Source organism: Apus apus, chromosome 1 (genome assembly GCF_020740795.1).
Source record: "Apus apus isolate bApuApu2 chromosome 1, bApuApu2.pri.cur, whole genome shotgun sequence".
Lineage (NCBI taxonomy): Eukaryota > Metazoa > Chordata > Aves > Apodiformes > Apodidae > Apus > Apus apus.
The window spans coordinates 99,207,792-99,235,512 of record NC_067282.1 but is presented as its reverse complement, the minus strand read 5'-3'; the positions used below and the strand labels follow the sequence as shown (position 1 = coordinate 99,235,512).

Genomic DNA, 27,721 nt, shown 5'->3' with positions numbered 1-27,721 from the left:
GAGAAACTGAAAATATCTACAATAAATACCTAAATATACGTGTGTGTGGGTGGGTGCGTGTGTGCGTGCACACCTTAACGAATGCAATTCTTTCAGCCGGGTAATTCCAGTGTGGAGGTTCTCTGTGTCACAGGCCCTTCTGCAGAAGCGTTGATGAGAAAACAATTATTTGAGGCCAGTTTGTTTCTGCTTGGCTGAGAAATAAATTGGTACATATGGAAAAAAGTTAGGAGGGCCTTGCTAAATGGGCGAGCTCAGGTCAGCTTCACACGTGCTTCACCGGCAGCACTGCCAGTATCACTGCGTAAACTGGTTTATGTCACCAGATCCAACTGCTTTCCTGGTTTGTGCCCATGACCGCCCTGGGCCCCACCGTGCCAGGGCAGCTGCCTGCAACAAACCTGAGCAGGGAAAGCAAGCAGCTCGTTTTGTTCTTCGTGCCGGCGCATCACACCGCCACGCTCTTCGGTCAGGACGGAAGAGGCACGAGTCTGCGCGTGAAAAAACAAAAAAACAAACAAACAAAAAAACCCCAAACCAACAAAACCAACCCAGAAAACAACAACAAACAACTATTTAAAAACCAAGCGGATTAGCAAGTCTACCAAATCACCAAAAGAGCCAACAACGGCAAAATACATATATATATATATACATATACATGTGTCTGTCTGTCTGTCTGTCTATCTATCTATCTATCTATCTATCTATATCTCTGGAGAGGCGAGAGGAGCTGCACGCAGCGAGGTGCAGGGTCTAAGCCCACCTGCAACAAATCCTTGGCAAAAAGGGCTTCCATACGGCACGAAACACACTGCAGGGATTCTAGCTGGGGGCTCCGGAGTGTTTGTGACTTAGGCACAACACGCACAAGCACCCGCACATCCCCTCACCCCGCCCCCCCCCCGCCCCTCCTGCCTCAGTTTCCCTCCCGCGCGCGCGGAGCCGCCGGGCGGGCGGCGCAGGGGGCCGTTGGGCGGGGCCGGGGGCCGTTGGGCGGCCTCCCCGCCCCGCGGCGCCGGTGGCGGGAGCGCTCCCCGCGCCGGGCCGGGCCGGGCCGGGCTGCCCCGCGGGGGGGGGGCGGGGCGGGGGGGATCCCCGGGCACGGTCCCGGCCCCGCTCCCCTCCCCCGCGGCGGCGGCGGCGGCGCTTCGCCCCCCCCACAGACCCCCCCCCCCACCCCTGCTCCCCCGGCGGCCAATCGGAGCGCGGCGCACGTGACGAGCGTTCCCTTCGATGACCTCATCCCTGGTGTGGGATGACGTCAAATTCAAGATGGATGGAATCACGGCGGCGGCGGCGGCAGCGCGCGCGGGCGAGCGGTGAGCGGAGGCGCCGCGGGGGGCAGCCGGGGAGGGGGGGGGGGGGCAGGGCGAGTAACGGCCGCCTCTCGCGCCCGGGGCGGCGGGGGGGGCCGCCCGCGCCCGGTGGGTCTCCCCGCGTCCCCAGGCGCCTTTTCCTGACGTAACTCTGAGGTGTTTCTGGCGGGTGGCTCGGCTGGGCTGGGTTGGGTGGTGGTTCTTTTCCCCCCCCCCCCCCTCATCTCCCCTCCCCCTTCCCGAGCGGGGCTTGCGGTTCCCCGAGCCGCGCAGCTGCGCCTGCGCCCGTTACGAAACTCGCCTCCCTCGGCCTCCCCCGCGCATGCTCCCTCCGCCGGGAGGCAACGGCGGGGCGCCCGCACACGCCCGCACACGCCCGCCCGCCACATAGCCCTGCCGGCCCTGCCCTCCCTGCGCATGCCCCGCACGCCGCCTGGGCTGGCCCGCCTTCCCCCTTCCCCGGCCGGGGATCCCGCCGAGCTGCGGCTGCGCGGCGGCTGCTGGAGATGCGGGGTGGAGGGGGGGGGCCCGCGTTTCCCTTGGCGCTCCCTCACAGCCCGTATCGCCGGGAGGAGGGAGGAGGAGGAGGCGGGGCTGGAGCCGGAGCGGCGCGTGGGAGAGCGCGGGGATGCGGGGCGGGGGGAGGGGCTGCGCCCCGCTGGGGTTGGGGGTCCCCCCCGCACCCCTGCCTGAGCTGGGGGGGGTAGGGGGGCGTTACCTCCCCGCAGCGGCTGCGTGAGGAGCGCGGGCCGGGGCCGGGGTGGTACCGGCGGAACCGGGGGGGGTTCGGCTGACGGCACTGCCCGGACAGGCAGCTCCGGCTGTGACCTGAGCCGTGAGACGTGACAGGGCCCGGGGTCCCCTCCCCGGGGCGTCTGGAAGGGGGAGCCACGCTAGGCTGCAGGTTGCGGGGCGGAAAGCAATCCGGCAGGGTTCCCGCGGCGTTGTGGCTACGTGCGGGTGTTAAACGAAGCGTAGTTAGGCTAGTCCGAGCCCTCATATTTGGCTAGATTATTCGTGAGTTGGGAAAAGTACATCTCATAGTGGAGAAGTCCGCTGTGCTGTGCGCCAGCACGTGCTGTGCAGTCGCAGAAAGCTGTGGAAGGTGTTTCACCCCGCTGCAGCTGTCAGAATGTTACTGCAATGCTCTTTATAATCCAAACTGTCATTCTACGTCTAGATTGGATGCAGCTCATGTAAAGTGTGGAGCAGCAGGAAAGCCTACTCTAAAGGCGGTGTTACAAGACAGGAAATACTGTGGAATTTCCTTGTTTACCGAGTAAGCTCTTCTTAATAATTAAATGGCACTTGTTTCAAAAGCTTTTTAAGTTTTTTTTGTTGTTGGACTCACAGTGGAAGTAAGAGGTAGGGAGGCTGTAGGTATAGGAAGAGACTGTGATGAATTACATAGTCACTACTTGTTGTGCATACTGTGAAGATCCGGTAGTATTGTTAATATTTTTTATCCTTAGATTAATGTCAGTATGTAAATAGATATCTTTAAATGTAATTTTGTACAGCAAAGCTTGTGATATTAAATTAGGAGTAATAAATGCGCATTACGGGTAAATCTAGTACTGCTTTATGTTTGTATTGCCTGAACACTGCCAGTTGTAGTGTTCTGATCTGACTTTGCTCAAACTGACAGACTAACTCCTTTGACTAAAGTTTTCCACCAGGGTTATGCTGATGTTCTTGAGGGGAAGTTTTGAGCAAATTTTAGCAACTGTGTTTATAAACCCTGTTTGAAAAAAATAAAAAAAATTATGTGGCCATCTCTTGGGTGGAAGGGGATCCAACAGCCCTTTCTGACAGAAATTTTATTAACATTGTGCTATATATACTGTTGTAATCTCGTAAGAACATTTGGTTCACTCTGCCTGTAGAAAATCCACCCAGCCTGACTGGATTGTGAACATTTAAAGTACTGTTACTTGCATGTTCTCAGTAGGGACTGGCAGGGAGGTGTTACAGAGATGTTACACCCTCTGGAGATTTCAGCTACAACAGTGCTTCCAGACCAGGATTTATCTGCGGGTTCTCCAGCTGTGAGCTCACCTGGGCCTGCTGGATCCAAGAATCAGCCCTGGGCATCAGAACTGCTAGTGGGTGGCCATGTCCCTTGCTCTCAGTGATGCTTTTGCTGCTCCACTAATTGCCCTATGATCCAAAATAAGATTAAAGTCCTAATGAGGAGGCTGGTTTTTTTAATGCTCAAGGTAACATCCTTTAGTGCATACTGGCAATCTCAATTAATATAAAAAGGGGCAATAGCATGTAAAAAGTTCCTGAAGTCCTCTTTGTGCTGTACACTGAATGGTACATGGTGTGAGAAATGTGAATGTGCTTCCTTTTCTCACTATGTAGGTTCCAAGTGGCAGGGTGGTACTCTGCCAACTGACTCAATCAACATGCTTCCTGGATGAGAACCTTCCAGATCACTAGAAGCTTGGTATCACTAAGACTGTGGGTTCTGTGAGCTCATGTTTTGTGTGTGTGTGATGCTAGAGAATGCTGATACACAAAGAATTAAGTAGTTAGTGCTCTGGTCATCCTCATAGTAATGGCTGACTGTGCTTTCCTTAAAAGAAGTTAGAGAGGCATGCCAGTGTTTGGGTTTAAAAGGACAACCTCACAGGAGAGCTTTCATACTGTATTGAAGCTGTTTATTTTTGAACTTCAGTAGCTGTGAAGCAGTTACTGTAAAAAACATTAAGTAATTTCCAGTTAAGAGTTTTAAAGGTTTCGAAAGTTGTTTTATCTGCAAGAGTGATGACTACAGTCTGTGAACAAGTGTAGACTTAAAGGCAAAAGGAAGGAGGAGCTCAGAAGAGGAAGTTACGCTGTAACCACCACATGGTTTGTACAGCACTGAGAAGTATTATGCTGTCAGTCATGCACTACAGTTGCAGCTATTTCCAGCTCTCATTAAAAGAAATTTTCAACTTGAGCAAGTGAATTGTTTTATGGTGAACTCTGCTACATTTAACCATCTAAGATCCTTGGAAAGAAATTTAGAAGAAGTAAAATAATTCGTTGAAAGTGGAAAGACTGCAATATGCAGTCTTTAAAGCAAGTGTTCTGTGCAGAGGGGTTCCTTTTCCCAGTGATGCTGTAGATTTAATATTAGTCTATGTCCTGTAGTAGTTAATCCATTTTTTCAAATGATATTGTTTTAATGATAGTGTTTAAGACACCAATTCTCTTATGTTTTCTTTCATCATCAGTGAAAAAAAAATTACCAGTTGTTTAATTTTTTGCTGGTTTATTTATTATTGTTATCTAGAATAGTTCAGACATATTTTATGAACAAGAAAGTAAGTTTTGAGCAACACTTCTACCTTCCTAAATTCACTCTACATCCACCACTGCCACCCTCAGTTCAGCAGTCTTGCAGCCAATGAAAAATGAAGTTTTAAAATCACCTGGTCCTGCTTGTTGAGGGGTTTTCCCTCTGAGGCTTAGAGAAACGCATCACCTTTGTTGTGGAAAAGATTTCCATGCAATCTGTGGTGAAAAATCCTTTGGCCAAATAATTTCAAATAGATGTTGTGAAATTTGTCCTTTCATAGTAATCACATACAATTAAGTTGTGTTCTTGGGGAAAGGAAGAAATATTTTTTCCTCTTTTGTCTCAGAGCAATAATCTCCTTATCTATGGTTTATCCTACATCAGCACTTAGCAGTGTGAGTAATCTTTAGGCTGCAATTCATTCTCAGTAATCTTTTTGATAAGTTCTGGTTAGCTCAGGGGCAGTTCTTAGTCTGGCAATGGTGTCCCTGCTGCCCCCTCACTGCCCGTCCCTCAGACCTGCCGATTTCCCTCCTGCACCATGTGGCCCATGCATAGGGCAGCACCAGGCCTGACACCACAAAACACTGGAACAAGGAGCATACCAGCAGTCCCAGTGGGGTGGATGTCCACCACTTACATTAGAGCTACTTTGGGGTGAGCTGTTCAGCATTCTGGTCTGAATACATTTGTTAGTATCTCGGAGGGTTTTTGAAAAACAGTGTACTTGGTGCAGTACATGTGCCTCAGAAAAATCTTTTTGAAGTTAAATAAGAAACATGGAAAGAAAAGCAGCAGGGTTACAGTGATTTCTAATCACTGTTTTCTACCTGTTGCAACCAAAATCAGTCTATTAGGAATTAGTTTATTTTGTGCTAGGGCATAACTCCAAGTACAGTTCTTCAGCTATTGAGGTCAAGTTCCCTGGAAGGTTAGTAAGAGTAGGGATAGCTCCTTTCTCATAAATACTTTTGAGGAATGAATTAAAAATACATGGTGTTCTTGTTCATGGAGGAGGATTTATTTATTTTAATATTCTTTTTAAAGTATATGAGATGTTGCCTACCTCCTAATGCATGTGGACTTTGAGTAAGCTGAGAATCTTCCACGTGCTGTTCATGACCTTGTAAATCTCTTATGTAAAACTCATTTAAAATTGCTGTTATCTTTCCCCTTTTACAGTATCCGGTATCGTCCTTCCAGTATCTTACCCAAAATTAATGATGGCTGAATGGAGATGATGGCTGAGTGACATTTTCTTTGGATCCCTTCAGTTGGGTAGAAGATATCTGCATTACTTGAATCATAAGGCTCACCTTTTAAATTAGTTCAGCATGTTTCAGATTAACTGCATGACTTTTTCCTGCATCGCTTGTTTTGTTGTAGAAACCTTAGTGTAAACATAGTTCTGTTGATAGGAAAGTACCTTGTAGGGATATAATAGTCTTCTCTTCCCATCTGAAATATACTTTGCCTGTAAAAAGCACCTTTGTATTAATAGAAATATACCCACAATTAGGGTTTGTCATTTCACTATACCAGCAAAATTGAAGGCAGTATGTAGACAAGATTTTATAGCAAATTGGACTGGTGTCCTGGTTTCACTGGTGCAGAATCATAGGCCAGCCATGGTAGGCAGGCCATTAGCAGTTTTCAAGTCAGATGGGAGCTACAGTCAAGGCAGCTGACTCAAGCTGACTACTAGGATGTATCCCACACTATAAACATCACAGTCATTATGAAGTGGAAGGCTTGCTGAGGAAGGGAAGCTCCGTCTCTCTGGGGCTCCTCCTTCCCGGGGTTCTCATCCTGCTCCCAAGGACTGGGCTGACTTGTAACCCTGTATACTTTATGTTGGCATTCGTTTTGCAATTTCATTAAATCCATTTTCATTTCAACCTACAAGTCTCCTTTTCCTGATTTCCCTCCTCAGCTGGAGAGGGGTCATTGGGTCATAGATCAACTGCTATAGTTTAGCACCCAATACAGGTTAAACGTAGACAGGCAGTTAGAGAGTGGCTCATACAGTAAAGCAGATGACTGAATCTTATGAAATTTGGTATGTATATCTAGCATTATCAATAAAATAATAAGTCAACCTGTACAAAGAGCACAAGTGTACACATTTGGTGTGTCTCGCCTTCTTCAAGTTCTTGATTTCATGCATGTCCTACAAAAAACTCGTATGAAATATTTCTGAGGATGATGTTTTTGGGGTTGTTTGAATTGAATGGCCACTGAGCCTTTGGTTCTTGTCCAATCAGAGAGTTTAATGGCAATGTTACAAACCTCAAGAGAATGAAAACTGAAGAACTCCTAAGGAATGGGATTTTTAAAGCTTTGAGAACTTTTCAGTTGAGGCATTGAAGCCAGGACAAATATTTTATCAAACTGTGTTTCTTGTGTTTTAAGCTTGATTAACTCTTCCAAGAAGAACCAGAACAGCTCATAGCCAGCTCACATTCCTGCACTCTGCCTTATATCCAGTAGTTCTGCAATCCCATGGTCAGTTGAATCAGTTTACTGATATGACAGCAAACTAGTCCTTCCTTGGAGGGGGAGGAGACATGGACTGCTTCTTGCAGGAGCAATCCTTAGTTAGGTTGCACACTCAGCCGTTGCTTGTTTGTGAACAAGAATGAGGACAAGTGGAGCTTTGTGGTGTTACTCTGACATTTTGTAGCTTGCTGCAAGTTGGGAGGAGCTGTTTTGAGAGTCAAGTGGCAAAACTTTGGTATGATCTGAATGTGTTAAAAGCCTCTAATTTCTAAGAGAATTTCTAGTCTGTATTAGGCTAACTGCTAATTATTTGTCTCTAGTGAAGGGCAAAATAGACTGCACAATATTATAGAATTTATTCTCCCTAGATTTCTGCTTCTGTATGTGTGGAGGAGAAATAGTTGGAAAAATAATACATCAGTTTCACACACATGCAGATGTATTATTTATCTGATTTTATACCTGTCTTCATACCAGTGAGTGTCTCCTTGCTGCTGATTTATTGGAAACTAAAAACATTGGTCTTGATGGAGAAAGTTTGCAGTATTGTCTGCCGTGGAAAACAGCAATAGCAGTTGAATTGCATTCCGTTAAATCCAGGAAGACAGAATCCCCAAACTTGCAGCAAGAGATTACTCAAATATTTAGTTTAAAAAGAAAACAGATTATAGGAGTACAAACAGTCTTGCTCTGCAGGTTTGGAGCATTAGCATATAGCTTTTGGGGGTGTGTAAATGTATATGGGTTGTATGAGAGTATCTTTGCTGCAAAAGCTATTGATGGGAGAAGAGACATTTGATAAACTCAAATAATAAAATCAGGCATAGGATACTTGAGTAAAAGTTGAAGCAGTGTAGGTGTCTTGCATATGGACTCTTGATGAGTAATGGGACTTTTTTTTTCCCCTCTTTATGTCTGAAACAGCACTTGAGTTATCGGAGCCATCAAATTCTCTGTGAAGCACTTACAACTGAGTGGAATGTTCCTGTGTTTACCTGGGGATACTCCTGGGAGTCACTTGTATTTCTTGGTTGAGCTTTATAATCCTTGTTTCTCTGGGGTTTTGTGGGTTTGTCCCCACAACATGCACACATCATATGTTTGCTTTCCCTATTTGAAACCTGTGTTCAGTCTCCCTTGTTGCCTGTCTCCTCTGTGTGCTTTTTCTCCTCCTGTGTATTCTCTGTTAACTGCAGTTTCTCACAGCCCTGGCGCCTCCTTGCTGCAACATTGCATCTCATTAAGTGTTTCAGAATGTGATGTGCAGTGTGCTATTAACATAGCTCTAGCTGACAGCTATGTCATTATAATGGAATTCAGCAGGCAACATCAACGTCTTATTTTGCTTGTGTGTTTGCAAGTGTAAGATGTTAAGCTGAAATTGTTCATACAAACATCTTCCTATTTTATGAAGTTTACCTATTTGTAAAGTTTCAGTGTCTGTGACCTCATTGTTAATGAAGGTGAAGTTTCAGATGGGCAAAGCTGATTGAACAACTTGCTGACAAGAAATGGGTAGTTTCATGGCTTCTCTGGCTGCACCTCTGATGCTCATCTGACTTCTCAATAAGCTGACAATCAAATGAGCGGCAGAGCTGGTGAAAGGAAGGGGAGGAGATGTTGGGAGTAAGGGACAGAGGAAAGGCAGGAGTGACTACCACTTCAAAGGCTCTCACTGTTTCCTTGATGTCATCTGAACATCATGGAAGAAAAGAGGAAAGAGTTTTGTTTCCAGTCATCAGTGAAGGTGGCTGGAAAAAATAGTCAGGAGGAACAGAAGTAGATCATCTGGAATAAAGAGCTTAGGTAGTTAATGGCAAAATACTCTTCACTTGATGAAGTAGGAGTCCTCTCAAACAGTTGGAATCAAATCTAGTGTTACAAGAGACTGCCATAGTTCCTGTTATCTGCACACCTCTTGTGTCACTGCTGAGCACAGTCAGCCAAGCACTGGCTTTGTTGACAAACTGTTGCAACTATTATCTTCTATAGCTGCTCCTCTGCCACTTGCTGCCTCCTCAGCTATGCCAGTGCAGTTGTTCTTGAAATTGTGGTTCAATATAAAAATTTACCTGCATTTGAAAAGAAATACTATTTTTATTATTATTTATTGCCTGGTGTGCTGTGTAATACGGGCCTGTAAATATTTGTACTGGCACTGCTGAAGGTGGAGTGAACTGCAGTGTGCAGATAAGATGAACAAAATTGAGCAGGAGTGTCTTGGATCAACTTTGTTACTGAAAAATGTGCCTGTAGTAAAATGTTAATACATTGCACGTTTACTCTGGTAATCTTTGGGGATTTTTTTAATATTATTTCAGGTTTTCAGATTATCTGTGTAAATGTGTTAAAATGGTTCTGCAAGCTGGTTCTGGTTTTGTTTCTTAATGTATCATAGCTTGTTTTATTTCTGACTGTTGCATTTAAGGGCTATTAAGCTGAAAGTCAAGCGCTTGAATTAGGAAATACCAGGATTAAAGCTGCCTTTGCAAGATTAACTTGGTCCCTTGCCATTTGTGTGTGTTTGCAGCCTTGGTTACTGTTAAAGTGACAGTTCTGTTGCATCAAAGAGCTCTGCCTCCTTGATTTCACAGAAGAGGCTGTGGTCTGAGAATGAAAGGGTGGATTGTAGTGGAATGCTTATCTCTGTCTTGTTCAGTATAATAAATTGAAGGCTTTCTTTGAATTGAAAAGGAAAAAAGGATAGGAAACTACTGGATTCTGCTTTAGACCTGTAGATTTTACACCTATCTACTAATAGCATTACTGTGTTATGATGGACAAAGGAACACGTCATTGCATCACGTTTATTTTGTGAGTGTCTTACACAAAACATAAGGCCTGGATAAGCAGATTAAAATGAAAGATTTGAAAATATTTCAGAACAGTTGACTAATACACTCCTTTCCCCACTGTGTCCTTGAAGTGTGGGTTCTGCAGCAGCTTCTATTGGGTGTCTGCAATACTGATTTAGTTCGAGTTTCCTTTATAAGCACACTGATCTGTTGCCTCCATATACCATGTTGCAATTTGCAACCCAGATGAATCACTTGAGTTTGCAAATTCAGTTTCTTTCAGATGAAGCTAAAGGAAAAGATGCACTAGTGGAACACTTGTTTTAATAATGCTCCCAAGTGTTCATGGATGCTCGGACCAGGAGACTAGATTTGGGCCAGTCAGACTCCACCACTTGAAGCTGCAGTGACATCTACAAAAAGGAGATGGGTAGCACACCCTCCCAACCCCCTTCTCCCCCCTAGCCCCAACACTACTTTTAAGCAAGACATAAAAAGCAAACTAAAGCAGATAGGTTTCTCAAATTCATAGAACCATGACTACTCTGCTCTTTTTAGATGGAGGTGTGGGAGGTATGCATTATAACTATAAAGTGAATTAAGGATAGTGTTTATGAAACAACACTTCAAGACACTGAAACACTCAGTAAAGACAGATCTGGTAAGGAAACAGAATTCTGCTTTTGCTGTTGTCATGACACTATTAACTCATTTGGTAGTTTCAGGTGTCAAAGCAGCAGTTCAGTCCTATGATATGATCAACTCCCTGAGACACTGTATGTGGCACCCTTTAAGTAATTGTTACCAGTTTAGACTTTGATCACTTGTTTATATTCATTAGTTGTAAGACCACCCTCTTTTTTTAACCATGGAATTATGGCTTTTTAATATTGTTGTTTATTTAGATAAACTTTTCAGTTTTTCTTTTAAACTGATGAACAGTTGTCCTGGTTTCAGCTGAGACAGAGTTAACTTTCTTCCTAGTAGTTGGTATAATAATACTGTATTCTGGATTTAGGATGACAATAATGTTGATAACACCGATGTTTTAGTTGTTGCCAAGCAGTGCTTACACAAAGTCAGGGACTTTTCAGCTTCTCATAGAGAAGGCTGGGGTTGCACAAGAAACTGGGAGGGGACAGCAAGAACAGCTGACCCCAGCTGGCCAAAGTGATATTCCATACCTTATGACATCATGGTGAAGAATAAAACTGGGGGGAGTTGTCCAGGAGGGTGGCTGGTTGGGGACTGGCTGGGCGTCAGTCAGTGGGTGGTGAGCAATTGCATTGTACATCACTTGTTTTATATATTCTTTTAAGATTCTTATTACTGTTTTCCATTCTGTTCCTGTCCCGTTAAATGGTCTTTATCTCAACTCGGGAGTTTTTACCTTTTTTTCAATTCTGTCCCCCATCCCAGGGGGGTTTAGTGAGTGAATGTGATGTTTAGCTGCCTGCTGGGTTTAATAAACCACAGCATGCCCAGCATGGGGCTCAAAGGGTTGAGATAATGACAGATCTGACCAGATTTCATTAAACATGAATTTGTTATAAGCATTCAGTTATATTTTTTTAATAGTCCCTGGTCACAATATTGATGTATTTGCTCTTAGAATAGTTGTGCTTGTTCTCAGAGTTGTGTTGTGTAACTTGCTGTATTTGCAAGTATACATACATCTATATACACACACACACACACACACACACCACTGTGCTGTTTATCACCTCTGGGGCTGGATTAAGGTGGTAATTTTGCTGTACTCTGTAACACCGGTTTATGATCTGATGAAATGACTGGTCATGAGACTAATCTGGTGTTTGTATTATTTCCACTACCTCTATACTTCGGGAACCTTATCTCACAAACTATTAATTATTACACCTTGGAGAGCCAATCTATGGGGAAAACAAGGGGGAATGCTTTCCCTTGCTCCTTCACCTTTCTCTTCTCCTCCACACTAGTTACAATAGCTCTTGAGAATTTTTAATATCCTCAGGATGTCCAAACCAGCATGCTATGTCTCCTGAATGTATTTCAAGTCTTGTTTAGGGTTAAAAAACTATTTAAAAATACTACCAAGAGATCTATCTCAAAGCTGGGTAATTAGGAGTGGCAGGATGTCTGAAATAGTATGGGCAAGTACCTAGAACAGTGGGTACCTCCAGGGTTTTGGAACCTCACCCCTGAACAAATGCAGAATCCTGAAGAACTAGTGAAAACATTTCTTAAAAGTGTACTGTCACCCTGGCAATTCCAGAGAGACAAAAGTCACTGCAGCATCCTGGGGCCTAGGTCATGCCTACCGAGCCCTGTTGAACACTATTCAGTACTCTCAAGGAGAATAGGTGGTCTGTGGATCTGAGACAGAATGACAGGCACTGTGGCTAGTTCAACTCTGGCGACAGGCACTGCAGCTGAACCAGAGCACCAACCCATGCCAGCATCAGTTGCCCGTATATACAAGAATAAATACGGGATGCAAAAGTCAGATCAGTTAGTAAGGGAAGAAAGTTGTGCTGAGAAGGGGAAGGAGGAAGAAGTGGATGACAGGATGCTCTGAAGCAGGGCCATCACAAGAGGAGGAGGAAAAGGCAGAGCTCACAAGTGAGGTGGTAACCACCTGATCCTTATCCATGAGTGAGCTGCGAGATACGGAAAAAGATTTCAGATGTTGCCATTGTCACTTGTCTGCTCCAATGCTGGGGTAACAGGGCTAGTAGCCTGGAATTAGAGAGCAGGGAAGGCAAGCAACTGGAATCCCTTTTAAGAGAATGAGGTGTTGACAAAGTTATTGGAAAAGGGGCACAAGCCCTCAGCCTCTGGAGGTGAATCCTGTCAGGCATGAAGGAAAGGTATCCCTTCAAGGAAGATGTTACATGTCACCCAAGCAAGTGGACCACCTTCAAGAGAGGTATTCAGTACCTGAGGGAATGAGCTGTGCTGGAGGTGATTTATGATGACCTGAAAAATTAGTATTTATCCAAAGATCCAGATTAATTCAACTGCGCACAACCCACATGGTGGAAGCTTGTGTTCAGAGTTTACCATTGTCATATGCCAACTCATTGGCAGGAATGATGTGGAAAGATGGAGAGGGACTATCAGTGGATTAATTGGCTGGCCAACTCTGGCAATATGAATAAAGTCTTTCTTTCTCCCTATGGAGGAAGCTGTCTTAGCTCTGGAAAAACTGTCCTGGGAGTTCCAGCAATTCAAAGAGGAGTATATGGGACACCTGCGGTACATTGATGACATCATACTATGGGGCAACATGGCAGAAGAGTTTTTGAAGAAGGGAAGAAAATAGTCCAAATCCTTTGGAAAGCCAGTTTTGCCAAGGGACCTGCACAGGGCATCCAGTTTTTAGGAATAAAATGGCAAGAGGGGTGTCATAGTATCCCATTGGATGTGACCAACGAAATAATGCTATGCCTCCAGCAGCTAGCAAAAGGGAAGCACAAGTGTTCTTAGGCATTGTGGGTTTTTGGAGAATGCATTTTCCAAATTACAATCTGGTTGTAAGCCCACTCTGTCAAGTGATCTGGAAGAAGAATGATTTCAAATGGGGCCCTGAGCAGAAACAAGCTTTTGAACAAGTTAGATAGGAGATAGTTTATGCAGTAGCACTTAGGCCAGTCTGGGCAGGACAAGATGTAAAAAATGCCCTCTACACTGCATCTGGGGAGAATGGCCCTACCTAGAGCCTCTGGCAGAAAGCACGAGGGGAGACACATGGTTGACACCTGTGGTTTTGGAGACAGGTATACAGAGGATCCAACGCCTGCTATATTCCAACTGAAAAAGAGATATTGGTGGCATGTGAAGGGGTTCGAGCTACTTTGGAATTTGTTGGTTCTGAAGCAGAGCTCCTCTTGTCACCTTGAGTGCTGGTGCTAGGCTGGATATTCAAAAGGAGGGTCCCCTCAACACATCATGCAGCTGGTGCTACATGGAGTAAGTGGGTTGCACAGATCACACAACAGACTCAAACAGGAAACTGCAGTCACCCAGGAATCTTGGAAGCGGTCATGGGCTGGCTGGAGGGCAAAGGTTTTGGAATATCACCAGAGGAGCTGGTAATGTGTGCTGAAGAGGCTCTGCTATATAACAAACCACCAAAAAATGAGAAGCAATGTACCCTCTTCACCAATGGGTCCTGTTGTATTGCAGGAAGAAATCAGAGGTGGAAGGCTGCTGTACAGAGTCCTATATGAAAAGGCACAGAAACTGCTGAAGGAGAAGGTGAATTGAGCCATTTTGCAGAAGTGAAGGCCTTCCAGCTGGCATTAGACATTGCTGACCAAGAAAATTGGCCAGTGCTCTGTCTCTACGGACTCATGAATGGTGGCAAATACTCTGAGGGAGTGGTTAGAGCCATGGAAACACAGCAGTTGGCAGCACGGAGACAAACCCATCTGGGCTGCCTCATTGTGGCAAGATACTGCTGCCTTGGCAGGGCACCTTGTTGTAAAAGTAAGTCGTGGAGATGGCTACCTTACCTAAAAGTTGAGCCACTGAAGGACATGAAAACAACCAGCTGGTGGGTCAGGCTACTAAGATTGCAGTGGTTCAGGTGGGCCTGGATTGGTAACATAAGGGTGCATTATTTGTTTCTCAGTGGGCCCAAGACACCTCAGGCCATCAAGGAAGAGATGCAACATAGAGACGGGCTTATGATTATGTTGGACTTGACCATGGACACAATTGCACATATTATCCAAGAATGTGAAATGTGCTGCAGTCAAGCAGGCCAAGTGGGTAAAGTCTCTCTGGCATGGAGAAGGATGGCTGAAATATAACTACTGTCAGGCCTGACAGATTGATTATGTCATACTCCCACAAACCCACCAAGGCAAGCACCATGTGCTTACAATGACGGAAGCAATCACTGGATGGCTGGAAACATATCCTGTGCCCCATAACACCCCCCAGAACACTATCCTGGGCCTTGGAAAACAGATCTTACGGTGCCCCAGAAAAAAATGAGTCAGACAACAAGACCGATTCCCACAACAACCTCGTAGATGTCTTGGACAAAGTGCATGGCATTGAGGGATATATCACATCCCCTGTCATGCAGTAGCTTCTGGGAAAATCAGACAATACAATGGTCTGTTAAGGACTGAGAGCAATGGGTGCTGGAATATTCAAACATTGGGATTCACATTTAGCAAATCTACCTGGTTATTCAAATTTTGGGAATCTGCCTATTGAGCTGGCCCTGCTCAATCAAAACTTCTACATACTGTAGAAGGGGATAAAGTCCTTGTAGTGCACATAAAAAATATGCTGGTGAAGACAGTCTGGGTTATTCCTGCTTTGAGCAAAGGCAGACCCATCTTTGGGATTTCTTTTGCGCAAGGACCTGGATGTACTTGGTGGGTAATCTGGATGAATGGACAAGTCTGATGTGTACTCCAAGGGGATTTGATTTGGGGTGAGAATAGCAAATTATTTGAATTTTATTATGTTAATTGCTATATTAATACTGTATGTCATCATTACTGTGGTTGCTATTTGCCATCTCAATGGTATTGCAGTAAGAATCGCCCAGATTAATGAAGAATGAATTTTGATTAAACTGAGCAAAGCACAGCAATGAGAACCAGACAAGTACAGTGGTGATGGAACCAGAATTGGCTTTAGCATGCAACGCTCCAACACCACGCGCCATCTCTCCTGCTCTGAAGGACTGTTATGACAGGTAGAACCCAAAGTCATGAACCAAATGAACTCAAGGGACATTTTAGAAGGATGGCTTATAGACTAGAGGAATTACATCTGTATATATATATCAAAATACAGGAAAGGTGGTTTTGGTTCATAGGGGTTTATTGCAAAGTATGAGACCTGGACAAGATGTAGATGGTATCCAATAAGGGGTGGATACTGTTCTGGTTTCAGCTGAGACAGAGTTAACTTTCTTCCTAGTAGCTGGTGTAATACTGTGTTTTGGATTTAGGATGAGAATAATGTTGACAACACACTGATGTTTTAGTTGTTGCCAAGCAGTGCTTACACAAAGTCAGGGACTTTTCAGCTTCTCATACTGCCCTGCCAGCAAGAAGGCTAGGGATGCACAAGAAACTGGGAGAGGACACAGCCAGGACAGCTGACCCCAACTTATCTTATGAAGTCATGCTGGGGGGAGTCAGGAGGGTGGCTGCTTGGGGACTGGCTGGGCGTCAGTCAGTGGGTGGTGAGCAGTTGCATTGTACGTGACTTGTTTTGTATATTCTTTTATGATTATTATTACTGTTTTCCCTTCTGTTCCTGTCCTATTAAACTGTCTTCATCTCAACTCAGGAATTTTTACCTTTTTTTAAATTCTGTCCCCCATCCCAGTGTGGGATAATGAGTAAATGGCTGTGTGGCATTTAGCTGCCTGCTGGGTGAAACAGCAAGAATAGTGAAACCTTTTTGTTGTAGTACCATACATAATGTATAAATTATAAAGAGTAGTTTTTCAAGTTGGCCATGAAAAGAAGAAAATTGCTTTTAACAGACAAATTGTTGGCTTGCTTTACTACCACCATGGAGGAAAGTAGTGTAAAATTCTTACAGGTTAACTTTTAACAAAGTAGTAGGAGTGTCCGTGAAAAACAAGGAGACTGGATATTGCCGATTTCTCTGTGTGTGTGCATGCACATGCACAGATACATACATTTCAATTCATGCTACAGAAGTTCTTTGTTTAAAATACCTTCAAACCTGATTCTCTTCTTTTGCTAAGATTAAATCAGGAGCAGTCTATTGAGTTACTGAAACATCCTGCAATAGGGAGTGGACTGTGTTTTGAAGAATATGGAACATGAAGATTTCTGCACTGCAGTTTAATTTGTGCTTACTGTACTCTTGATGCATCCAAGGGTAATTGTTCTTCAAGTATATGGGTTATGATCATAAAGTGCTCTTAAGCTAATGAATAAAATGGGGAGTTCTGATCTTTAATTGTTTTTAAGATAGAACAAAGTAATACAGGGATGCTTCAGTTATAATTGTGACATTTCCAAGAAACTGGATCTTGTTAGTGCAGTTATAATAATATATACATATTTGATAGCTAGAAGTTTATATGAACAACAGTTATTAAGCATAAGCAAACATGATGAATTCATCTAGATTACAGACAATCCTGCTTCCTTCTCCCTTCCCAGTATTAATTCCATGTCCATTATCCTAAGAAAAACAACAGCAAAACCCCAATTATTTGCGTAGGAGTCTGTCATGGTTGCTTAGCCTCAGAAAGGTGGCTTGGCCTAACTAAGCTTTAGATTGCTGAATCAAGAGTTTATCAATGCAGTTCTCAAGATAGAGCTCCATAAAGCTAAAGCTGAGAAAAAAGATGATTGAGGATGAAATGATTGAACTGTTTCTTCATGTGGACAGGAACACTCCAAAAAGAGAACACAGCCCCCTAGCTAGTTAGGTTTAATAGTCTTGGTGTAAGATCAGCAATTAACAGTATATGTGAAAGTGGGTACACAAGCTTGTTCTTCTTGTGCCTGTGCAGCTGTTGGAGCTAACAGTGTGGTTTTAATTCCCATACCTTTCTTTCAAACAAGCTGTTTTTTTCATCTCGCTTGGTGGTGGCTTAGCCAATTTATGAAGTACAGAGGGATTGGGTGTGTTCATTTCTAATAACAATTTATATAAGGCAACCTATAACTTGTTGTTGTTCTTTTTCAGGAGTATCAGAATCATGGAGGGGCTTTTGCATTACATCAATCCAGCACATGCCATTTCACTTCTAAGCGCACTGAATGAAGAGCGTCTAAAGGGACAGCTGTGTGATGTTGTTCTTATAGTAGGAGATCAGAAATTTCGAGCTCACAAAAACATTCTGGCTGCCAGCAGCGAATACTTCCAATCTCTGTTCACGAATAAGGAGAATGAGTCTCAGTCAGTGTTTCAACTTGACTTTTGTGAGCCAGATGCTTTTGATAATGTGTTAAACTACATTTATTCTTCATCCTTGTTCATTGAAAAAGGCAGTCTTGCAGCTGTGCAAGAACTGGGCTACAGTCTTGGAATATCTTTTCTTACAAACATTGTTTCTAAGAGTCCTCAAGCTCCTTTTCCAGCTTGCCCTATTAAGAAAATACTGTATCAAGATGAAGACGAAAGTAGTTCTCAGAAAAGAAGTGTCATTGTCTGTCAGAACAGAACTGAAGCACAAGGGAAAAGTGTAAATCAAACACAACATGATTTAAGCCATACTTCTAGACCTTCACCCTCTGTTGCTTTCAAGACTACAAGTAGACCACAAATAACAAAACCAACTGAAAATCTTCACAACTTACCACTGACTGAAAGGAGGTGGCTGAAAGAAAACCCTGTGAATTATACCAAGCTTCATGAAACTTCTGGAACTGTGGAGGATCAGAGCAGAGGTAGTTTAGTGAAAAGAAACACAGTACTGCCTCAAATGCCTTTAGCAGAGAAAGAAATTGCAAGCAGTGAACCAGGAAGCAGTGGTCTGCTTTTAAGAGGAAAGACTGGAGAGATGTCATTAAAAAGACCACGTCCGCCAGTGTTGTCTCTGCGTGGTGCATCAGAATCTACATTTTTGTTGCAAGAGGCAGGAAAAGGAAATGGTCAAGGTGAAGACAGGAATTTGTTATACTACTCAAAGTTAGGGCTAGTAATCCCATCTAGTGGATCTGGTCCAGCAAACCAAAGTATTGACAGAAGTGGGCCACTTGTAAAAAGTCTCCTTCGAAGGTCACTGTCCATGGACAGCCAGGTTCCTATTTACTCACCTTCTGTTGACCTAAAACCTTCACAGGTATCATCATCCTCCTCACCGGGAACTAATGATTCCCAGAAGACATTTAATGTTGTATCTCAGAAGTCATCCTTGAAAGAGTCATCAGAGAAGTTAGTTATAGATGAAAAACCACAGGTAATACACCCGCATCGCCTTAGATCTTTCAGTGCCTCTCAGTCAACTGATAGGGAGGTGGCTTCCCCTCTCACAGAGGTGCGAATAAAAACTGAACCTAGCAGTCCACTAGATCCTGCTGAAATAATAAGAGTTACAGTGAGTGATGCTTCAACATTAACAAATAAAGACTTCCCTTTTAAAACTGAGGTTGATCACAACGAACCAAGTAGACTTCCAGCAAAAAGGAGATTTCAAGCTGACAGAAGATTACCGTTTAAGAAACTAAAGACAGATGAGCAGGGATCTCCTGGATCAGAAGATAACTTTGAGGAAGGTTCAAGTCCTACACACCTTGATGGTGATTTTCCTGATTCTGATGTCAGTAAAGATGAATACAGCGAGATGGAAGAAGCAAGACCAAATAAAAAATTTAAATGCAAGCACTGCCTTAAGATTTTCAGATCAACAGCAGGTCTTCATCGTCATGTTAACATGTACCATAATCCAGAGAAGCCCTATGCTTGTGATATATGCCACAAAAGATTTCACACAAATTTCAAAGTGTGGACACACTGCCAGACACAACATGGAATTGTGAAGAATCCATCACCAGCTTCCAGTTCGCATGCTGTTTTGGATGAAAAATTCCAAAGAAAATTGATTGACATAGTGAGAGAGAGAGAAATTAAAAAAGCTCTGATTGTTAAACTAAGACGTGGCAAGCAGGGCTTTCAGGGACAGTCTGCTTCACAAGCACAACAAGTCATCAAAAGGAATTTAAGATCAAGAACCAAAGGAGCCTACATTTGTACCTACTGTGGGAAAGCTTATCGTTTCCTCTCACAATTTAAACAGCACATAAAAATGCACCCAGGGGAGAAACCAGTTGTGGGAAATAAGGCTCCTAAGCAGAAAGATCATATTCATATTGAAAATCCAGTAGAAAACAAAGAGGTTTATCACTGCAGTCTCTGCAGTGCTAAGCTCTCTTCGCTTATTGAACAGGGAAATCATGAGCGACTGTGTAGAAATGCTACTCTCTGTCCTTACTGCAGCCTTAGATTTTCTTCTCCAGAGCTGAAGCATGAGCATGAAAGCAAGTGTGAGTACAAGAAACTTACTTGTCTTGAGTGTATGCGTACCTTTAAATCATCCTTTAGTATTTGGCGTCATCAAGTTGAAGTTCACAATCAAAACACAATGGCTCCGTCAGAGAACTTTTCATTACCTATTCGGGATCACAATGGAGAAATAACTAGTTCATCAAGATTGCCTCCTCAGTCAGAATCCAATAAAATGAACAATTTTGTTGCTGCCAAGGAAGATGGTGTATTCAGTGATTCATCAGAACAAATAAATTTTGATTCTGAAGATTCTTCATGCCTACCTGAAGACTTAAGTGTTTCCAAGCAGTTTAAAATTCAGATCAAAGAAGAGCCTACAGACGATATAGAGGATGAGGTCACTGAACCAAGCAGAGAACCTAAGGAAGCAGTCTCCAACAAAGATGCTGGTCTGTGGCCCTGTGAAAAGTGTGGGAAGATATTCACTCTACGCAAACAGCTGGAACGTCACCAAGAGCTCTTATGCTCTGTGAAGCCATTTATTTGTCATGTCTGTAACAAGGCCTTTCGAACGAATTTCCGGCTGTGGAGTCACTTCCAGTCTCATATGTCACAGGCTGCAGAGGAGTCTACAAATAAGGAGCCTGAGATATGCCCACCAGCTAATTCCCCATCACCACCACCCTTACCTCCACCCCCACCCCTCCCCAAAATCCAACCTTTGGAGCCTGATAGTCCGACAGGCTTGTCTGAAAGTTCCACTACTACTGAAAAATTATTTGTACCACAGGAGTCGGATACACTCTTCTATCATGCTCCACCACTCTCAGCAATCACATTCAAAAGACAATACATGTGTAAACTCTGTCATAGGACTTTCAAGACAGCTTTTAGTCTTTGGAGCCATGAACAGACACACAATTAGCTTTAACAGATACCTTAAGAAGCTGGTGCAGTGGAGGCTGTGTTTAGGATCTCAGATGTATGCCATATAATGTAGAAACTTCAGAGGATTAAAACAACGATGATGATGAAAAATTTGGTATTTGTGATGATGCTTGGATTTGAAGATTAAAGTAAACTGACTTGGTTAGTAGGTAGAAAGCAGAGTAATTTAAAATTCTGTGGTCTGGGATCGAATAGTAACAGAATAGTTTTTATTTTCAACACTGAAATACAATCACATCTGGACTGTATGCATGGATCTTCATCCTGTGATGTTGGTGTGTGTGTGTATTATATAGAAAATTATATATTAAATGAAAGAGCAACAACAATTTGGATTCTAACTGTGAGTTTATAGTAATGAAATACTGTAACCAACTTCATTTTTTTATTAAAGAAACCAACACACAAGCTCCATATAAATAATTGCCATGTACTTGCAGTGCGGGAGGAAATGGATGGAGTGTCTCGCTGTATTGACATAGGTCTTATAAACCTTTAGCAATAACAAATAAACCTCAAGTTTGAGTAATCCTCATGTTATTGGATATGAATGTTTGCTATTTTAAGGGAACATAGAATTGTTTTGTTGATATATGGAACTTGTGCAAATTAAAATAGGATCTAAACTCAGCAATATTATTACTAAGATTTTATATAAAAAGTAGCAGCAAGCCTGCTTTCAGCCATTTAACTATAAGTTTCTAAGGAAAATTGGGGGAGAGGGTACTTTGCTTTTTATGATGTCCCAAAGACTAATTTACTATAGATACTTTGGTAGCTAAAGTCATTGTATTAATAGCTATCATAATGCAAATGGTACTGTTTATAACATGAACTTAGATTGAATGGATGTCAGACAAGTTTCATAATTTTGTTTCCACTATTTGTACAACTGTTTGTAATTCTAACTACAAAGGAATGTATAACTATTAAATAAAAAAAATAAAATTAAAAAAAATTTAAAAAGAGAGCTCATTAAGAGACAGAAGATAAGTTGTGTTCCTACACACAGTAATAAGCTTGGCCATGAGTACAAAGACATGTTTTAACAAAAACTTAAAGTGTAAATATTTATATAGATATCTGTATAAATGAAGAAGTATGTATTTGAAATTTGTATTAAGCATACATATCCAGCTCAAGCAGAGGAAAACATCACACTACAATCACTGCATATTATGAATACAATGCATAGAATATTACTTTCTGCCGCTTTCTGTCATTTGTGGTACTGTGTTGCAATTTTCTGATTTGTTGAAAATTGTGGTAATAATGGGCTGCATATATTTGATGCAGTTCCATTATTTTACCTCTAATCACAACTGGAGCATTTAGTGTAAGTAGGATCATTGATATTTACCAGAATCTATAGTAAGGGTCCAAAATGATTCTGTAAGTAAAAGAAATATTTACCACAAAGTAGGTGGTAAACTTGAACAGTGAAAAATTATTCTGGTAGAAATTAAACTTAATGGAGTGGTGATGGATTAAAGTGAACACAAATGATGCAAACAGTATTTATGATCCTGACCAACTTGACCCCATGGGGGTTGGGAGAGCAGGGATTGCATTGTGTGCTACCTAGTCAGAGATCAGTCTGTCTTCACTGAAAGCAACAGGAGTTTGACCACCAGTTTCAGGGGGAGAAGGAGTGAGGCTTTTAATTGTATACGTAACCATGACATATTTTTCAGCATCCCAAACTCAAAAAGAATTGCAAGCTGACACTAAGATTTAGCAAAATAAAGTGCAAGTGTAACTCCTAAGGGTGGACATTCTTAGGCACACACAGGAATAGGTTATTCTCAGTGAGAGCCCAAGTGTGCCACCATTGTTTCCAACATTATTTCTTTCCTGTAAGTTAAGTTTAAAAGAATGGGCTCAGAATGAACCACTTGACTTTTTTTGAGCCATGGAAAAAATGCAATGTTAGTTTCAAGCCTCTTCTGTTTCATTTTTTATTAAACTCTTAACATTGTTACTAAACATATCAAATAGTAATTTTGTCATCTTTCAGTCAGATTGTATCTGAATATGATTATGCTAGTTTATTAGAATAAACTCTTCAGTGACATTGCAATTGAAACAAGGTACTTGTTTAATAGTGACATTTCTAGTTATTAACCTCTTTATTTCTCCTAATAAGACTAAATTTCTTTCTTTCTTACCAGAAACAATTTCAAAATGAAATGGTTGTTGCACTGAACCTGGTTTAACAAATCAGAAAAACATAAAGCTTTGCTAAGTATCCTTTAAATATATCTAAGAAATCTGTGCATATAAAATATGAACATTTTTATAAAATGGTTCCTAAGTTTTCACCAATGATTCCTCTACATAACAGTCTGAGACTCTGTAGCCTTTCAAAAACATGGTGGCAACTAGTTCAGCTATGTCATAGTCATCTAACTTCCAGATGGGATTCTGCTATGTGATATGATGATAAATTCCACACACTTAAAATCAAAAGCTTTTACAACATCTTTGACAAAACCTTGACCTTTTTCCTACTATAGTATGTATTATAAAAAAATCCATACAATATTTTTTCTCTAAATAGCCTCCTTCTGAGTTTTTCTTTAATTGTTGGGGGTAATTAACTTTGAGTTTGTTCTGTGGTTTTGTTTTTTGTGGTGTTGGTTTTGGTTTAAATTCAGTTCCTGTTGTTTAGTAGAGGAATTCAGGATCTCTGAAGTTTAAATATGAGATGTTTATATAGCAATTCTGGTTTTCTATTAGCTTTTATACAGTATCTTTAAAAACCCTTGATATAAGTGTTTATTTTGGAGGATACAGAATAAATATGCATCCACTTATATAACTTTTAATATATGTTTTTAAAATTAAATTATGGAAAAAATGTTAGTTGCTTGTTTATAAATAAAGGTCTTTTGAAGAGTGTCTAGTTTGGCTGCAGCCAAAATAAAAGGCAAATTTATTGATACTAAAACATGTTTTCATCTTATTTTGTAGCTGTGTACTAAAATGACACAAAATTAGGGGTCTTGTTAAATATAAAAAAGTTTTTTGCTTTATTTCTTAAAAATTGACAGGAATGAGCAGATGTTTTAATATATAGATTAGAATCTTTACTTTTTTCCTTTTTTTATTTTGGTAATCTGTCAGATGTATCTCAGAGAACTATCCTGCTTCAGTGGAACTACAGCGGAAACTTCCATTGCATTTAAGAGGTGCAGGGTTGAGCTATGAAATGTATTTTCTTTGGGGACTTATTTTCCCTTCAACACTGTGTTGGCAAAGCGTCTTAAGTCTATGGTTAAGTCCCATTCAGATCAGTCTTAATTTTTTTTAAACACGTGCTTACGTTCTTTGCTAAATTGGGACCATCATCAACCATTGAAAGTGAGCAATGGCAGAAAAATGCATTATTCTTTTTTTTTAAGTCCTAGAACCAAAAGTTAAAATTAGTTTTCCTCTACCTAAAAACTGCATATACAGCTAAGGTAAAGATCTGTAGTTTTACAAAAACAAAGAACATGAACCAGTTTGGGGGTTTTTGTTTTGTTTGTGGTTTTTGCTTGTTGGGTTTTTTTTTTCTGATAAGGGGGAATGAAACACCCTGTGACAGTTAACTGAGCAGATAACCTGCTGAAGCAGTAGGTGACACTAGAGTTTGTCTGTGTATTTCAGAATGGAGATGTAGGCTTATTGGTGAACCAAAATACTGCTGAAAGATGCTTCCTGCATTTCCTGTTCAGGCAAGCCTCCCAGACACATCCAGTACATTTTTTGCTCTGACTTTGTTTTCCCCCAAGTAGGGCACATGGGTTTGGTCTGAAGATACATGTACTCTGTTTTCGTTCCAAGCTTCCAATAAAACCAGAAGGTCCTCACATGGGATGAGGACAGACTATGCCTACTTTCTTGGCGCTAATAGCAAGGGTGCAAATACATGGCATGAGCCTGTAATCTGGCATGTGCCTATACTGTTCAATAAAATTGTTTACATTTTCCTACTAGATTTAGATAAAAATCAAACAAGCTTAGGATTTGGGGCTGTTAATGAATCAGTGTTAAAATCTTTGTTTTTTTGTTTGTTTTTGTTGAACACAGCCTGGTAGTATTTTTTAATGTTATTGGTTCTTGTTCATTTAAAATGACTTGTGAAAAACTGTACTATAACTTGTACATAAAGGGACACTATCAAGAGAAAGGTTGTATACAGCAAATGTACTAATCCATATTAAGAATACTTGATATTAATAAAATCAAAGAATTAAAAAACATTAATTGAGTCACAGCACTTGAGCTGCTTGGGCATGAAAATGCCTGTTAAGTGCATCCTCAATTGTTGCAAGGATGTCTGAAAAATGTATCTGAATTCTGTGGGCTGAGCTCATTTTTCACGTTTCTTTTTCTCTCCCTATTCCAGAATAAAGGACTCGGTCCATTTTTCCTTTTCCAGTTTCTCAGTGGTACACATTACCTTCTAAAGAGACAAGCTTCCCGCTACTGCAGCAGAAACTTTAATTAATATATGAACATAAAACCAGAACAAACTATTTTTTGCAATGTGACATATAAAGTACACATTTTAAGGCTTATTCTTGACAGTGTCCCTTTTTAAAAGGCAGGAAAATGGGATTACTTTTAGTGCTCGGGTGCAGGGGAATAGTTTCCTACAGTCTCTAGAAACTGGAATCCAATGTATTTGCTGTAGAATTTTCCAATTGGTTACACAAAATCACTTGTCATTTTAAAGGATTATAGCGGCAAGACAAAAGAAGCTGGTTTTATAATCCTGTATACCTTACGGAAATTGTATATCAGTTCAATACACCAGTGTTGAATTTTAATTAAGGATGGGTTTTTACGTTTTTTAGGACTGAGAATTAACAGCTTAGGGTAACTTTTTCTTTGATGTAATGTAAATCCATTGCTGCTTTGTACAACTTTTTCTACTATGTGTTTTCTTTACTTAGATCTTGACTAGGAAATGTTGGCATCCAATAAATTTACACTTTCTTTCTTTTGAATTACTGTGTCCTATACTGGCATCTCTTGGCAAAGTGGGATGTTATTGTACATACCATTGTGTCTGTGGGAAGGGAATTGTGTTTATAAAAGAGCATCTTGTAATCTGTTTGTTGATGTAAATGGTAGTTTTCATCTTTACTAAAACAATGGGGTTTTGTTTGTTTTAGTAAGTGCCCACCTGAACCTTTTACTGGAAAATGAAAAAAATAAATAAAATGAACTGCTGTAGACAATCTCTTTAGAACTTGAGCACAGCCCCAATTCTGCTTCCTATGCAATCAGTGATTAAAATGGGACTTTGTGGGAGTAGGGTTACATCAACTGGGTATCTTTTTTTAATCTAAAACTGGATTGAAGCAAATGTTTGCAAATACACTGTCAGGAATTATTATGGTATTTTGCAGTATTTTGCTCTCATTGAAAGCAGTTTTGCTGTGTGTATTTCCCTCTTCAAAAACCCTTGCATGGGAATGTAGTGTGTGGATTGCAATGATGCAGATAATTATCTGTATCTTTTGGGAACAGGGTTTACAAGGTTCCTCTTTTCAGAGTAGATGAGACCTATATTTGAAAACTCTTAGGCCAGCTTTCTTCACTGTTTGGACTTCACATTTACTGTCCTTTGCCATATTTTTTTTTTTTTGCATTTGCATTTGATTGAACCCATTGACCTATTTCACTCACATTTAATAGAGGAGACAAAGTCTCAAGAGTTAGTCTCCAACAAGTTCCATAGAAATCATTGACTGGGTAGCAAAGAATGGTCTTAGTGAAAAGGACAGGATTTGCAGTGAAACACTCATCTGTGCTTTTTACTCCAGCACTTTGTCACTGCCTGCATATGTACTGTCTTGTCAAAGTTAGTGTGGCAACATTAGGTGCAGCATATGGCAGAGCTGTAGCACCAGGCCTGCTAAATGGTAAGAATCAAGGTTTGAAAGGGCACTCCAAGCTCAAAAGTATTTGGGTCTTTGATGCTCCCTAAATCTCTTTGAAAACAGGGAGAAAGGGCTCCTGGCCTGTCCCTCCATGGAGCATCTTTGCACATCAGAAGTTAGGTGAGCTTTGGAAAAGGCAAAGAGAGGACAGAGAGGTGCTCTCTGGCTCGTTCACAGTCTTAAATCATCAAAGGTTTAGCTCCCTCTTTCAGTGTAAGGAACTTGTCCCAGCTCTTCCTGCATCCAGTTAAGATCTATGTACAGTTCTCTGTTACTGTATCAGAGCAGTTTAGCATCTACTTAAATGCTTCATGGAAAACATCTGCTCTGGAGACCATACAACCTATATTTAACATAAAAGTCAAGAAGAAAACCAAAATTATAAGTTACTCATAACACCGTGAGATATTTTCATGGTTATTTTTTGTTCTAATTCCAGCTGTTTGCTTCAAATACAGTTACTCTGCAAACAAATCTGTTAACTTTTACTTACTTTTTCATTCATAGGCTGTTTCCAGGTATCACTCTTTTAATACACAAACACCAACAGGATAATTTTTACTATTGGACCTAAATTGGCAATATTTCTGTTTCCAGCCCTGGAATACTCTGGCAATAGAAATTTTCAAGGTGTAGGCTGCAATGAAGTGACTTACGAAACATTTATTCCCCCTCTATTTTACATGTGTTGAGAGTTCAGTGAATGCAAAGCCAGTTTCTCTTGACAAATAATTTGCTTTAGATTGCCTCTGCAGTTTCAATACAACCTTTAACAATATTTTAATGTCTTGTCAGTCCAGGACCTAGGATGGATACTGTTCTTTAATGCCATGGAGCCCTGGTTGTAGCTATTAGCTTAAGCTGGTATTTTAGGGCACAGGCTCTCATCCAGCAGCATAATCTCTCCATTGAAATGCACTGGTGTTAAAAATGAGACAGTGATGAAGCAGCATGACCTGCAGGGATCATTAGTCTCCAGGG

General features: G+C 41.5%; 1 protein-coding gene across 6 annotated transcripts; it reads left to right on the top strand.

The window, feature by feature from the left end:
• Positions 1-1,202: 1,202 nt before the first annotated feature.
• ZBTB21 (zinc finger and BTB domain containing 21) lies at positions 1,203-25,801 on the top strand. 6 transcript variants are annotated; one of them, XM_051619279.1, is made up of 5 exons: positions 2,513-2,598; positions 3,687-3,771; positions 5,794-5,889; positions 16,639-16,775; positions 17,595-25,801. In XM_051619279.1, exon 5 carries the CDS (start codon positions 17,608-17,610, stop codon positions 20,779-20,781), a length of 3,174 nt encoding a protein of 1,057 aa, XP_051475239.1. In that variant the 5' UTR covers positions 2,513-2,598; positions 3,687-3,771; positions 5,794-5,889; positions 16,639-16,775; positions 17,595-17,607; the 3' UTR covers positions 20,782-25,801. The 6 variants fall into 6 exon arrangements, with proteins under 6 accessions (XP_051475206.1, XP_051475215.1, XP_051475239.1 ...); XM_051619261.1 differs by having other exon boundaries at positions 3,687-3,785; XM_051619269.1 differs by lacking the exon at positions 16,639-16,775 and having other exon boundaries at positions 3,687-3,785.
• Positions 25,802-27,721: the final 1,920 nt, after the last annotated feature.

Coding starts and splice junctions, on each gene's coding strand:
- ZBTB21 (XM_051619246.1), top strand. CDS start 1,237: ATGACCTCATCCCTGGTGTGGGATGACGTCAAATTCAAGATGGATGGA. Junction 1,323..2,499: donor GCAGCGCGCGCGGGCGAGCG/GTGAGCGGAGGC, acceptor TTCTACGTCTAG/ATTGGATGCAGCTCATGTAA. Junction 2,599..17,594: donor GGAATTTCCTTGTTTACCGA/GTAAGCTCTTCT, acceptor GTTCTTTTTCAG/GAGTATCAGAATCATGGAGG.